The sequence below is a fragment of the Amblyomma mixtum genome, chromosome 7, assembly GCF_055824585.1.
Source record: "Amblyomma mixtum isolate Tamu chromosome 7, ASM5582458v1, whole genome shotgun sequence".
Taxonomy (NCBI): domain Eukaryota; kingdom Metazoa; phylum Arthropoda; class Arachnida; order Ixodida; family Ixodidae; genus Amblyomma; species Amblyomma mixtum.
This window is the reverse complement of record NC_143018.1, coordinates 101741986-101756225: the sequence shown is the minus strand read 5'-3', so window position 1 is coordinate 101756225 and position 14240 is coordinate 101741986. Positions and strand designations below refer to the sequence as shown.

General features: G+C 48.9%; 1 protein-coding gene across 27 annotated transcripts in view; it reads left to right on the top strand.

Annotated features, from left to right (window-relative positions):
* LOC149337028 (uncharacterized) overlaps positions 1-14240 on the top strand; it is a 107377-nt gene that overhangs the window by 62900 nt on the left and 30237 nt on the right. For 16 of the 27 annotated variants that reach the window (XM_089553247.1, XM_089553254.1, XM_089553249.1 and 13 more), the window contains 2 exons: positions 1051-1139; positions 8801-8829. In XM_089553247.1, coding sequence (XP_089409373.1) covers positions 1051-1139; positions 8801-8829 — 118 coding nt within the window. The remainder of the gene's footprint in view (positions 1-1050; positions 1140-8800; positions 8830-14240) is intronic. The other 11 variants (XM_089553265.1, XM_089553263.1, XM_089553257.1 and 8 more) reach the window with 1 other exon arrangement.

Below are 14240 nucleotides of genomic sequence, written 5' to 3'. Positions count from 1 at the left end.
GCTGCGCTCAAATTTCGCATTAGGAAGTAACGTAATCGTCGGTAATTTTTTGGTATAATTTTCACCCATTGTTTCACTTATTGCCAATGCCTCGGGAACTATCAATCACAATGTATATATGTGAAGAAAGCTTTGAATTAGATATCGAAATTGGTAAGATACATAAATTTGTAAGTGCATACACTGCACTTAATGACCTCAGCTTCGACGTGTGTTGTGAAAAATTAGAATATAGAACAGATGTACCCCGTTAAGGTAGCGGTGGAATTGCGCGTGCAGTTATTCAAAATAATTTCTTGGGAACCTCGCTAGACGCAGAATTTTCGAAGACAAAGAAAAGTTGCTTTGTGTCAATATGGACTATATCTACAGGAAGTATGGAAGCATACGGACGCTACAAGTAGTGATAGAGAAAACAGCGATAAAGCGAAGTTTTAGCCAGTAAACAAGAAATGCACAGTGCAAGCGTATTTTAGCAGAAATTGAGAACTAGTGGCTTCCTTGTGCCACTGAAACTTCCTTGTGCAGCAATCTCGGAGAAAAATGTTAAAAATTGAGAAATTATTACACAGTCACATGAAAGGATCGAAGATATTGGTTCATTCGTCTGGCAGGTAGCAACACGTTTCTTTTAAACTGGTTCCACTGATAGCATCGAACAGTTAAGACTGCCGTACAAAACCATTAGGGAACGCTTTTGATGATAGCAAAAACGTTTGTAGAAAAAATTCTAGGCAACCGTTGGGTGACCTCCCGGTGTACTGAATATTACAGGAAATCTTAGATTGTATGAAAAAATTGCCTTCATAGACGGTTTCTTGCTCAAACGTGTCCTTGTACAGAGTTGTTGCTTATGTTAAATTTTAGGACAACTCATTAGTATGTGCATATGCGGCTGCATTGCGGTGAGCATTGAAAGGCCGAGGTTTTCACATGCTGACTAGGCAGAAAACTCTGGCAGCAGTCAACGCTTATGCATATATTTGCGCGCGCAGGAAAAAAAAATGCCATGGAGTTGCAGCAGTGCCTGTTTGATCGGTTACATTGCAGGGAGGAGAGGAGGCTGCGGCTCTACAACATATGCTGCCTCCTCCTTTTGCTCGTCATGCTGCTCTGGTGGCTGATCTTCAGAGTCGCGCGTAAGTTGTTGCATTATCTTGTTTAAAGCATTATGTGTAAGTGCATAGATTGATAAGCAAAGCTATCAAAGTGCGGCACTTCTTTCTTTTCTTGTGCGAAAGAAATTAGTCGACCAAAGCCTATCGCGTTGCCTGTATCTTTTCTGCACGCGAAATACAACACTGTAGACGCCGCGACGTCTTCCAAGACCTGTAGCGGCCATACTACAGACGACCATGACCCAATAAAACATTTGAACAGCCGTAACAGACACTGTATATGCTTCTATTCAGGCCCAAAAGGATCGTGTATGCTGTTTCGTGGAAGTATATGTTTTTGTGTTCAAAATTAACTTGCCATGAACAAAAAAATGAAGGGTATACCTACACTCGGGGTGATCATTTTTTGCTTCAATGGCATCTAGAATTTCTGTAGAATTCGTCACTGAGCGTCTTGCCGAATTTCTTTACCCTCGATGTGCACAGCTTGTGGCGCACCGCATTTCACGGACAAGTAGTCTGCGTATTTTTGAACACTTAACGAAGAAAAATAATTTTCTTCTGCAGTGCACTTCTGAAAGTGACTAACTTGTGCTCACTTCTGCAAGTGAGTTCGAGACGAACTTCATTACCTAGGCTGTAGTGTAATTGTGAAATGCACTTAAATTACGGGTCTATTTGTAAACACGCAGTCAATTGAGACTTCCTAGGTGAAAACCATTGTATCTAACACTCAAGAGTGTTAGGCATTATTGAGCGTTTTTTCTGCTGCCTGAAATGATTTCTCGAGTAAGGTTACATCTACAGTTGCCGTTCGAAACGTTCAAAGTATATTGAAGCCGTAGTGAAGGGCTCTGGAAATTCCGACGACCTGAGGTTCTTTAACATGTACTGATATCGCACAATACAAGGCTTCTCGAATTTCGCCTGCATCGAAATTCAACCTCCGCGCTCTGAATCAAACTTGCGCGTTTGGGCTCAGTACCAGAGAACCTTAATCACTGAGCCCCCACGGCCGCCCAATGTACAGTAACTTCGCAACAGACCCGTGGCCGTCTTTGCTGATATACATGCACAAAATGAAAATGTGAACGTCTTATAAAGTAGGAAAAAGTTATTAACATATATTACTAAAGGGGAAAAGCGTCAACATAGCCGCTGTTTGTGGCTCGACTTCTTATCTCCTTGGGCGGGGACTTTTTCACGGAGGAAAGTGCGCGAGCTACGATTAAAGCGTCCGCGCAGCTCTGGATTGGGCAGCTGAAATTCTGGAAACAAAGTAAATAGAAAAGTGCAACAGCCAGTATAATTTTTCGTGCAATTACAGCTGTGCCCATTTGCTGTAGCAGGCTACCTGTGCTTACGCTGGTTCTCACCGTGATTGGCTGCTTCGGTAGCATCTTCGATGTTCAGTTGTTTAGGGAGCGAGTCATCCGTAACGTACGCTGCTGTGCAAGCATGTGGTGAAACATGGCCTTGCTTTGCTGATGGCCTAGAACGTGGATTGCGCTGAATTAAAAATTGACGGAGCTCCACGAAGAACCAGCAACAGCGCCAGGCGTCAGCCTCTCCAGCTCACGTGGCAGGCCCACCCCAATTCATCGTGCGAATGATGTCTGTTGGACCGCTTGGGAAATAAAAACTGAAGCTATTGACATCTGTTTTCTCTATTCAGCCTCAGTCAGCAAAAGTGTTTTCTCTGTTTGGTCTCAGACAGTAAGAAATTTGTCGTCGTTGCTCCCAGGCGGTAATTTTAGCGGTAGCGTGCGTGACGGCGAGGTAAGACTCGCTGGTGCTGGGTACAGCGCTGGAAACAGCGTCGCGTGCCAGTATTAAGCGCCGCGGCTCCTTCAGTGCCTGATCTCAGCTACGCGGTCCAGTGCCTTCGCCACGCTTCCGAGAGGGAGTAGTTGAGCCGATATTAGGACAGTCTGTAGGTACTCACGCATTACAGATCATGCAACCCTGAAAGGCGTCTGTTACAAGTCCTTGCGTAGGATTTGCTCCTCTGTACCCATGAGGCTAACTTTCCTATTCCTATTCCTAGGGCCTATTGCGTGAGGCCCTAAAACGATTCATATTTTTCTGTAGCTTAAAAGATTATATCGCCGAATGGCTTTTGAGGGTTTAAAAGTTTTCCAAGTAAAATGCTCTTATTTCACGCTGCTTCCTGCCAGGCCATTTCACAAGAGGCGCTCGAAAATCAAATAACGCGGTGTTATACGACATCCTTATTCGACAGAACGCCACTGACTGAGGCTGAAGAGAATGCTGCAAATGACTGCATCTTGAAGGCGTTAACTGCAGCGGTGTCGCATCTCTCGGAGGTTAACTCAGTACCGGCACCTTCAACCATTAACTTGCGTGCCACAGCTTATCGCTAATACTGTTTTTGAACATAGCCACTGCTCGAAACTTATACGGTATTGAACGTTTATACAGCCCAGTATAGTTCTCTGCTTCTTGTAATTAAGTAGTAGTTTTGTTTACCTACCCGAAATCGATCCGGTACCAATTTCTAGCCCAGCATTACACAAGGCAGAGTATGCTAGGGAGCGGGATTTGACTTTCGGGTTCGTGGTCTCGACTACTTTTATTTGCTATGGCACTGCCTCCGTTTGCGTATGAGTCTGCTGCAAAGCACTGGTTTACAATACGCAACGTGTGACGAGCGCTCGCTTTTTCTGCCATGATAAAAAAACGGATCACACCATCGGCATGCATCTTACAGAAGCAGAACACTTCAGTCTTCATAATCTAGGCGAATAACTCCCTGTATCGGCCAGTCAATTGAATCGGCGGGGTGATACCGTACAGTTTTAACGCTCTTGATTGGCATTCATTGAAGGCTCTAGCCTGCTAATGACTGCACAGCTTCGTTGTAGTTTATTTGGGTAAATTAACGAGCGCCACTTGTCTCCTGCCCCTTAGGCTTAGTTCGCGCAATTGTTTGTGCTGCATTTCATTACATGCCTGGTAGGCCTAAAAGGCAATAATATCTCATTTTGTTCTTAATGCAGCTGTGCCACCAACAGAAGGCGCCTTGCCAACCATTAGCGGAGGAAAATGCATATTGTGTGTGGGTATATAAGTTGTCGGAGTGAGGAAGCTTTAATATAATAAGGAGCGTTTTCGCTCCGATCTGGCGAGAAAAAATATATAACCGCAAAACATAAGTAATGGTTAAGATTAATCTGGGTAACAGCTCTTTTTGTTCTAACGCGGAAGTTACGACGCACTTATTAGTGCAGCTTAACTATTTAAATGGTCGGTGAATGGAAAATTGCCAATACAAGCTGTTCGGTATCATTTTCTCAGGGTGCTGATTGCACCCACTAGACATGTAAGATTTTTTTTTCTTTTACATACAAGGTGTGCAATATTAGTGAAAACAAAGCCATTTCTTGTCATTTTGTTCAATATTGTCGCTTGACGGGCAGCCGAAGAATCAGGTGAGTTGACTGATGGCAGTGAGGTGATTTAATGGCCGCTGGCCTAGAGTGAGCGCTCCGTTCCAGCCACTACCAGCTTCGTCTTCATCACAATATGTGCTAATGATGCTTTGACGCCAACAATTCATTGCTTACGTGAAAAAAAAAGGAATCAGCAGGCGCCCAGTCTGAGCGATTTAAGTGCAGCTAGGTCAATTTCCTTCCTCAGAGTGGCCCTGGGGAGAGCAGGACCCATTCTGATGACTCACGGTGCTGCAATACTCACGGTGGCGACAGCACGACTGGGTCTTAGGACGGTTTGAGGCGTTGGACATGCAGAGTCGTGGCCACATTTGCGGAGATTGGGAGACAGGTGTGAGGGGCTCAGTAATGTAGTTGACTCAACACGTGCACTGCAGGACGCAGTAGGGGCCATGGTCTTTCGAAAGAACTTTCTTCTAGAGACCGCGGATACTTCAGAGGATCCTCAGCCAGACTAGTGAACCGGGTGGGAAAGCCTTTTCAAGCTGACCTTGTCATGGCGGTGCTGACAGCAGTCATCTGCTTGCTGGGCAGCTTCATTAACAGTTGTACTCAAAGATTAGGCAGGGCGATAGGGGAGAACTGTGTCAATGGGTGCGGGTAGATGCCGGCTTTGAAGGAAGAAAAACAATTTGGTTTATGGTTTATATGATTAACGGCCTAAAATGACTTAGGCTATGAGCGACGTCGTAGTTAAGAGCTCTGAAAATTTCGACCACCGGGGGTTCTTGAACTTCCATTGACATTGCATTGTACATGCGCCTTTAGCATTTTGCTGCATCGAAAGGCGTCCACCGTGGTCGGAATCGAACTCGCGTGCTTCAGGTCAGCAGCAAGGCATTATAACGACTGAGCCATCGTGGCGATGCCAAGAAGAATGGGCAGAAATCGGTCGTGGATTGGGTAGCAGTGTTGTAGGCGTACGTTATATAAGTAGAAAGAGGTTACAGCGCGTGTAGGTGGCAGTAACGTGTAATGTCCAGCATGTCCCCCAGAGTGCGATTAAGGCATTCGTTTAGACCATTTTTTTTTTGCAGATGGTAGGCTATACAAGCCAGATGAATTATATTGCACTTGGCAAGTATGGTTTTAATTACGTCAGACAAGAAAACTCCTGCTCTGTCACTGGAGAGTTCACGAGCAGCACTTTGGCGGTGTATGGAGCGCTGCAAAATGAAGGACGAGCTGCTACAGCTGGGAGTGTTGTGGTTTCACCATAACTGTTGAATTGACTAATGACCCAATGGTTGCCAGTAGCGGTGTTTGACAGAGGGACGTACAAATCGGTGCCAACATGGTCAGAAGGATCAGGAGGACAATATAGTAGCTGTAAATCGCCATTAGCGTAATCAGGCAGTTTCTTGTGGTGTTTGCAGGCCAGGGAGTAGCGGATGTAGTACTTGAGAATGAAATTATACATGCCCCTCCAATAGTGCCGGAGATGGTTGCGACTTTACGTCTTGAATACTTCCGCGTGGCCGAAATACTGGTCAGCGTAGAAACAGGAGCAGATTTGGGAAGGACGAGAAGTCATTTCCGCCCATCAAGAGTTATATCTACTCCGATAAGAGATTACCACTAACTGCAAAATGTGAACCTTGGGGACTCAGGGAAAAGGACGCTGGAACCGGAGACTGGTCGGAGAGAAAGTTGAGAAGAGACAATCTAGTGATATTTACGCTGCTTGGAAGGCATGCCACAGGTGGTGAAGAAGTGCGCAGTGGATTTCCGGTCGGAGAGGCAGGAGACATTGGCCTGTAGTTGGGAGTGGGATTGGGAACCGGCGTCCTGTTGCTTGTGGCCCGATTGGTAGACGACGCGTATGTTATATACTCTTGTAGACAGAGCCTATCGAGCCAGGTGGCCGGAGAGATCTTTTAGCGAAGGAAGCCAACAGAGGGCATGGAAGTCCGTGACTACATCATAAGGCATGGATGGTGCAAGCGGCTACATATTCCTCTAACCAAGACTTGCACTGGGTAAGCACAGTCCCTAGGCCGGTACTACTGGCGTCCGTGCATACTTTAGTTGGGGCTGGGGGTCCAAGTGGCGACATATGGGTGCTGCCATGAGATGACTACTCAAGGTGTTGTAGGTTTCCTCACATTCAGGCAACTAACTCGAAAAATCCAAGTTCCTGCTGAGAAGCCGAGTTAAAGGGGCAACAGTTGCCAAGTTCTAAATAAAACATCAAAAATAATAAGAGGCCTTGGAAGCTGCGTAGCTCTATAATGGAATCAAATATTGGAAATGAAGTCACAGCTCGAAGTTTCCTAGCGTCGGGAAGGGCACCCTCCTCTGACACAAAGTGGCTTAAAATTAAGTTCATGAGCACCAAAGCGGCACTTTTTTTTAAGTTGAGCTGAATGCCGGCATGAGTAAACACGTTAAGGCATGCGTCAGCCGGGACTGATGAGTTTCAAAATCAGCGAAAAAGATCACGTTGTCACCCTGATAACAGAAGCTCGACCTCACCTTGAGAGTGCGAAATCGTATCAATCATGAGCTCGAGAGTAGCTGAACCGTTGCCGAGGCCGAAAGGCTGTAATGAAAGCAGAAACGAATCGAGCCATTTTTCTTCACGAGTGTCACGGGTGAGGCCTGTGGACTGAGAGGCCTGAATCACACAGCTGGGAACCTTTAGAGAGTGTTCTTGAATAACTTGGCGCCCAGTGGCGGAGACAAGACATTGGCCTTGACGCAGAAGGGCATGGACACCGGTGCCTATGTGGTAGGCAACACTTGACGTGCGGGTCAAGTTGGATTGGTGTGAATTCGAAGGAGGAACGAAATTAATGAAGCAGCTCGAGAATTTAAGTGCACTGATATGCAGGAAGAGAGGCATCGATGGAGGGAAGGAAGACGTCTATAGGTGAAGTGTGGAGTGCAGGAATCTGAACGAAATCAATGAGCTGGATGGTACCGAGGCACTTACCGCGACGCACAGCGGGATGACATATAAACGGACAGGTCGCGTACAATGCAATAAGGCCAGCCGAAATACTGAGTACATCGTAAGATGGCTGGCAGGTACATGCGGCGAATAAAGAGGGGTAAAGGTGTAAAAGGAATTTTGCCTTCAAAACAAGGTCAGAAAAGGGCACAAGGACAGGAGAGTACACAAGTACAGCCTTTGTTAAAAGTTTAGAGCCCAGGGGGTTTGCTTCTAAGCCTCGCAGTGGGACTCCTGTAACATTCGTGGTCGTCCTACCCATTGGAGGAGACAGGACCAGAAATCTCCTTTCCTTCAGCATATTTGGAGAACTGGAGATGCATTACGAACCAGACAGTGTGCTTCAGAAGCAAACCCCCTAGGCTCCAAACTTTTGACAAAGGCTGTACTTCAGTGTCCTACGGAACAATGCGGAAACTGAAATTGTTTTATTCAATATGATAAAGTTTACGCTAATAGGAAGGAATCCACGTACCCTACCCATCTTCACAGATTTCGTTTTTACTCTCGCCTAGCCAAATAAAATCCTGTCGACACTTATGGAATGAGTTTCGAGCTATTATTGGATACTTTCCGACAGCTTTTGTGCAGCTCTAGTCGGCTCATTCCAAGAAGCCAAATATAACTTCTGTAGGGGTCAGCTGGGACTAGAATGTTGCACTTGCAGCTAGCCCTACGCGCTCAAACTATGGACCGCACACACCGGTACTGAGGCGAAAACAAACATTGGTCAGTCTGCGGTTTACGGTAAAGTTTCCGCACGGATTAGTGCCACCCAAGTTGATTAATGTTCTCTTTGTTCATCTTGCCTCTGTAAACAGTAGGCGTGTGACCGTACACTGAACACACTACTATTTAAGAACCTTATGGCGACCACTTATGATAACAGCTGCGGAGATACCTGAGCTGTATGTACTTATTCTTGGAGGCTTGATAACTACGCAGAAAACTCAAGGTGCGTTTTATGTTCAGGGAATAAAAGTTAATTGGTGCCAGTACTGTAGCACCGTTAATATCAGCCTCAGTAAAAAAACTATGATGCAATAACCTCAAATGGTTTTTCATACATATATGGCATTCATTTTTTAAATGATACATTTGTATTACAAATGTCAAACTATATCAAATTGCATTCATTTGTATGAAGAGAAGCCTGTATGAGGTTATTGCATGATACTATGATTGGTTGGTCCATCAACATCATCGTTAGTACTAAGACGCAGTTTATTCCTGCACGTTCTCATTCGCTTTTTTAGGATCCGGCCGACCTCTTGTCACGGAAGCCGTAAGTCCTTGTTTCGTTTTACTCTCGTACTGGCTCAGCCTTCGGGGTTTGGTTTGGTTTGGTTTGGTTTGGTTTGGTTTGGTTTGGTTTGGGTTGGGTTGGGTTGGGTTGGGTTGGTTTGGGTTGGTTTGGGTTGGTTTGGGGTGGTTGGGTTGGTTGGGTTGGTTGGTGGGTTGGGTTGGTTGGTGGGTTGGTTGGGTTGGTTGGGTTGGTTGGTGGGTTGGTTGGGTTGGTTGGGTCGGTCGGTCGGTCGGTCGGTCGGTCGGTCGGTCGGTCGGTCGGTCGGTCGGTCGGTCGGTCGGTCGGTCGGTCGGTCGGTCGGTCGGTCGGTCGGTCGGTCGGTCGGTCGGTCGGTCGGTCGGTCGGTCGGTCGGTCGGTCGGTCGGTCGGTCGGTCGGTCGGTCGGTCGGTCGGTCGGTCGGTCGGTCGGTCGGTCGGTCGGTCGGTCGGTCGGTCGGTCGGTCGGTCGGTCGGTCGGTCGGTCGGTCGGTCGGTCGGTCGGTCGGTCGGTCGGTCGGTCGGTCGGTCGGTCGGTCGGTCGGTCGGTCGGTCGGTCGGTCGGTCGGTCGGTCGGTCGGTCGGTCGGTCGGTCGGTCGGTCGGTCGGTCGGTCGGTCGGTCGGTCGGTCGGTCGGTCGGTCGGTCGGTCGGTCGGTCGGTCGGTCGGTCGGTCGGTCGGTCGGTCGGTCGGTCGGTCGGTCGGTCGGTCGGTCGGTCGGTCGGTCGGTCGGTCGGTCGGTCGGTCGGTCGGTCGGTCGGTCGGTCGGTCGGTCGGTCGGTCGGTCGGTCGGTCGGTCGGTCGGTCGGTCGGTCGGTCGGTCGGTCGGTCGGTCGGTCGGTCGGTCGGTCGGTCGGTCGGTCGGTCGGTCGGTCGGTCGGTCGGTCGGTCGGTCGGTCGGTCGGTCGGTCGGTCGGTCGGTCGGTCGGTCGGTCGGTCGGTCGGTCGGTCGGTCGGTCGGTCGGTCGGTCGGTCGGTCGGTCGGTCGGTCGGTCGGTCGGTCGGTCGGTCGGTCGGTCGGTCGGTCGGTCGGTCGGTCGGTCGGTCGGTCGGTCGGTCGGTCGGTCGGTCGGTCGGTCGGTCGGTCGGTCGGTCGGTCGGTCGGTCGGTCGGTCGGTCGGTCGGTCGGTCGGTCGGTCGGTCGGTCGGTCGGTCGGTCGGTCGGTCGGTCGGTCGGTCGGTCGGTCGGTCGGTCGGTCGGTCGGTCGGTCGGTCGGTCGGTCGGTCGGTCGGTCGGTCGGTCGGTCGGTCGGTCGGTCGGTCGGTCGGTCGGTCGGTCGGTCGGTCGGTCGGTCGGTCGGTCGGTCGGTCGGTCGGTCGGTCGGTCGGTCGGTCGGTCGGTCGGTCGGTCGGTCGGTCGGTCGGTCGGTCGGTCGGTCGGTCGGTCGGTCGGTCGGTCGGTCGGTCGGTCGGTCGGTCGGTCGGTCGGTCGGTCGGTCGGTCGGTCGGTCGGTCGGTCGGTCGGTCGGTCGGTCGGTCGGTCGGTCGGTCGGTCGGTCGGTCGGTCGGTCGGTCGGTCGGTCGGTCGGTTTTGGTTTTGGTTTTGGTTTTGGTTTTGGTTTTGGTTTTGGTTTTGGTTTTGGTTTTGGTTTTGGTTGGCTGTGGTTGTGGTTGGCTGTGGTTGTGGTTGGTTGGTTGTGGTTGGTTGGTTGGTTGTGGTTGGTTGGTTGGTTGTGGTTGTGGTTGGTTGGTTGGTTGGTTGGCCAACCCAACCAACCACGCCAACCAACCAACCCAACCAACAACCCAACCAACCCAACCAACAACCCAACCAACCCAATTGGGTTGGTTGGGTTGGTTGGGTTGGTTGGTTGGTTGGTTGGTTGGTTGGGTTGGTTGGTTGGGTTGGTGGGTTGGTTGGGTTGGTGGGTTGGTTGGTTGGTTGGTTGGTTGGGTTGGTTGGCTTGGTTGGCTTGGTTGGGTTGGTTGGTTGTGGTTGGTTGGGTTGGTTTTAACGTCCCAAAGCGACTAAGGCTATGAGAGACGCCTTAGTAGAGGCCTCCGGAAATTTCGACCACCTGGGGTTCTTTAACGTGCACTGACATCGCACAGTACACGGGCCTCGAATTTCTCCTCCAAAGAAATTCGACCGCCGCGGCCGGGATCGAACCCTCGTCTTTCAGGACAGCAGCCGAGCACCATAGCCACTGAGCCACCGCGGCGGCTGATACTATGATTGCATAATACAATAAGATTAATAGTTTCATCATTCCCTGTAAGGAACCGAGGCCGATACCTAGGAGATCTCATCGAATCTATATGATAGTTTGTTGCTGAAGTATCGAGAGGTAAATATTTTATATGGATATATTCTACATGTTCTGACACAACGCCTCATACATGTCGTTTTGCTCATGAACGCTTCCTCTGTATGCTTAGGGAACTTTAAAAACAACTGAGGGAGCAGCTTAGCTACGTAAAGGGCAAAGGCCACTTTGCCACGGCTGGCAGACGAGGGTGAATTCGGTGTATATAGTTCGATGTAGCATGGATATAGTTTGGATGCTGATGATCAATGGCAGGGTACCCCAAATCTGCCGCCGCGGTGACTGAGTGGTTATGGTGCTCGGCTGCTGACCTGAAAGACGCTGGTTCGATCCCGGCCGCGGCGGTTGAATTTCTTTGGAGGAGTTGAATTTCTTTGGAGGAGAAATTCTAGAGGCCCGTGTACTGTGCGGTGTCAGTGCACGTTAAAGAAGCCCTGGTGGTCGAAATTTCCGGAGCCCTCCACTACGGCGTGTCTCATAGCCTGAGTCGCTTTGGGACGTTAAACCCCATAAACCAACCAACCATCTAGCTTTGTCATAGTATTTTATCCTTTCCATTAAAAATTCTTTGTCGTGTAATGAAAACCATTTTGATTGCAGCACTCTAGTAATGTGTGTGATATTTGTTTAAATCTCTAAAAGTCTGCACGGCAACTTTTTGGCGTGGATATTTTTTGTGCAGGCACGAATCAATGCAAAATGAATTCACTTTCTGTAAGGCATTTTGCTTTTAGACTTTATGAATTTCAGGGCCTTAATACATTATATTTTTTTTTGTAGCCCCACAACAGAAGGTACGGTTTTCTTAAGTACTCATCGATGCTCCGCCACTCTGAATATCAACTATGATCTTAGCACTGTAGAGAAAAAGAGCGCAATGCTTGGAAGCTATACTGATAAGCATGATATCACTTATGACCAGAGGTCGCAGTACTAAAGCGACAAGCAGCGGTGCTCCATGCAATGTCAATTAGGGACAACTGTGCAGTGATTCAACACTGAGGTACGCGGGGAAAAGTTCCGCTTGTGGTATTATTATGTATGTTCTTATGCTCATCCTGTTCATGCTGCTTGAAGTATGGAGTGAACACGAAGCACACTGCCCTTTGCTCAGAAGCGTTGTTCTTTGTAGAATGCATGCTGAGAACAGAAAATAACGGCTATAGAAATATTCTGAGGAGGGGAAAAAATAAAAACAGGCGGCACACGGAAAGTGTGGCACCAAGCTGTCACTTAAGAGTTTTTCAGGGGATGCTTCAGCCTGGCGTTCTTGCGTGAAAACACCCTTTGTTGCCCGTTGCTCCACCCTTGCCATGGCCTACTCATTGCACAGCAGCAGGCTACGAATATTTCATTGTCAGCTATCCTCGAGTTGCGCATTTCTCCGCCCTCACCATAACCTCCAAAGCCACTGAACAACCAGCCATTTCCATCCGGTATCCTCTCTTGCTTCCCACTTAAAGTAGATTATAGAAACTAATCACTTTTCCGAAGTATATTGCGCAATGTACTGACCCCTTGTTAACGTGTTACGACTGGTGCTGTAGAGTCTCCAACAGAATGCAAGGCTCCATTCCCTGAGCCAAAGCTATGACATCTTGGGTTGTAAAAAAAGGAATCCTGCTTTGAGCCGGGCGTATGCACATGCAGATTTCCAAGCATGAAAGAAAATGCGTCAACTTCTAAAAACCGAATACACGCCTGTAGCGTTCTGGAGGGCAACGTGAGAAGTCTTGCAGGAATTACAGACATAAATTACCTACATAAAAGCTCATAGAAAGGAGATCGCAGTGCAGTTGATGTTTACTCTCTAACAATGTTCCCAAAGCCACAGTTTCTAGCATGCGCTCAATGCAAAAACATCCACTTCTCTGAGACACTCTGTGACTAGTAGTACTGTGCCGGGTACAATGAATTGAGGATGCAAAAAGCGTTAATTGGAAATGTTTTTAAGTAAAGCTACCGAAACAACGCGTGCAACTCTCGTGTGGAGAAAATGGGCCTGCATAACGATTGGAGAGAACTGACTGAAGCGGTTAGAACATCGCAAATCGAAAGGCTAACATCCACACCCGCAGGAAGGAAATACCTAGAGCTAGCGAAATGGGCAACCGTAGATAGCACAGTGAACACCAGAACAGATCTGGGAAGAGAAATAAGAGAGCATCTTATTTTCGCTCCCATACCTAGAAACATGCATCCCATCCACGACAAAGGCAGAAGGAAAAGCAGGGTCGCACAGCTGACTGCTAAGCTAGGCAAGATGCCACAGGGAACCGTGGCCTACACTGATGCCGCGGTAGGCACGCTAGGAGACACCGTCTCCGTAGCCGTCGGGGACTCAGGCAGAACGTTACGCGTTTTAAGACACCTTGACTTAAAACCCCTTGTGGCGGAGGAGGTTGCAATAGCGATCGCTCTAACTCAGCCAGGTACCAAATACGTAGTAAGCGACTGCAAAGCCGCAATTAGAAATTACAGCAAGGGACGCATCCACGAAATGGCGGCTAAATATCTAAAAGACTTTATCCCAGCCCACAATATTCTAATTATCTGGACCCCAGCCCACTCGGGTCTGGTTGGAAACGAGGCCGCCCACAGGCTCGCCCGCTCCTCTTTACCTCGGGGAGCCGTGGACACCTCATACGAATTCAGCACTAAAGAGGAAACCAATACCTTTAATAGCATCACAGACATTCAGAAAAAGAACAAAAGGATCTATCCTCCTCCGGATAGATCGCTTAGCTCGGCTGAGGCCTATGACTGGAGAAGACTCCAAGCTAAAAACTTCGCATCCCCGCTCTGGAGGAGCTGGACAGGAGGTGACACGAGGGAGGATGCGGAGGTGTGCGAGTTCTGCGGGCATAACGCTACACTCGAACACATACTATGGAGATGCCCCAGTGTCCCAGGATATGGCAGAATCAATAATGCAGAGAAATGGGAGACCATACTCAGAATTGCCGACCTTAGCATACAACGATACGCTACCCGCCTGGCAGCAGAAGCTGCGCGACTATACCGTTGCTAGTCTTCCAGCTGCGACGCTGCCCCTCCCCGGACGCCTGCGTGCGGACCCGGAGGGGCACGGGTCTTCTTCTGGCGGAAATAAAGTTTCTTCACTCACTCACTCTCGTGTGGAGAAGC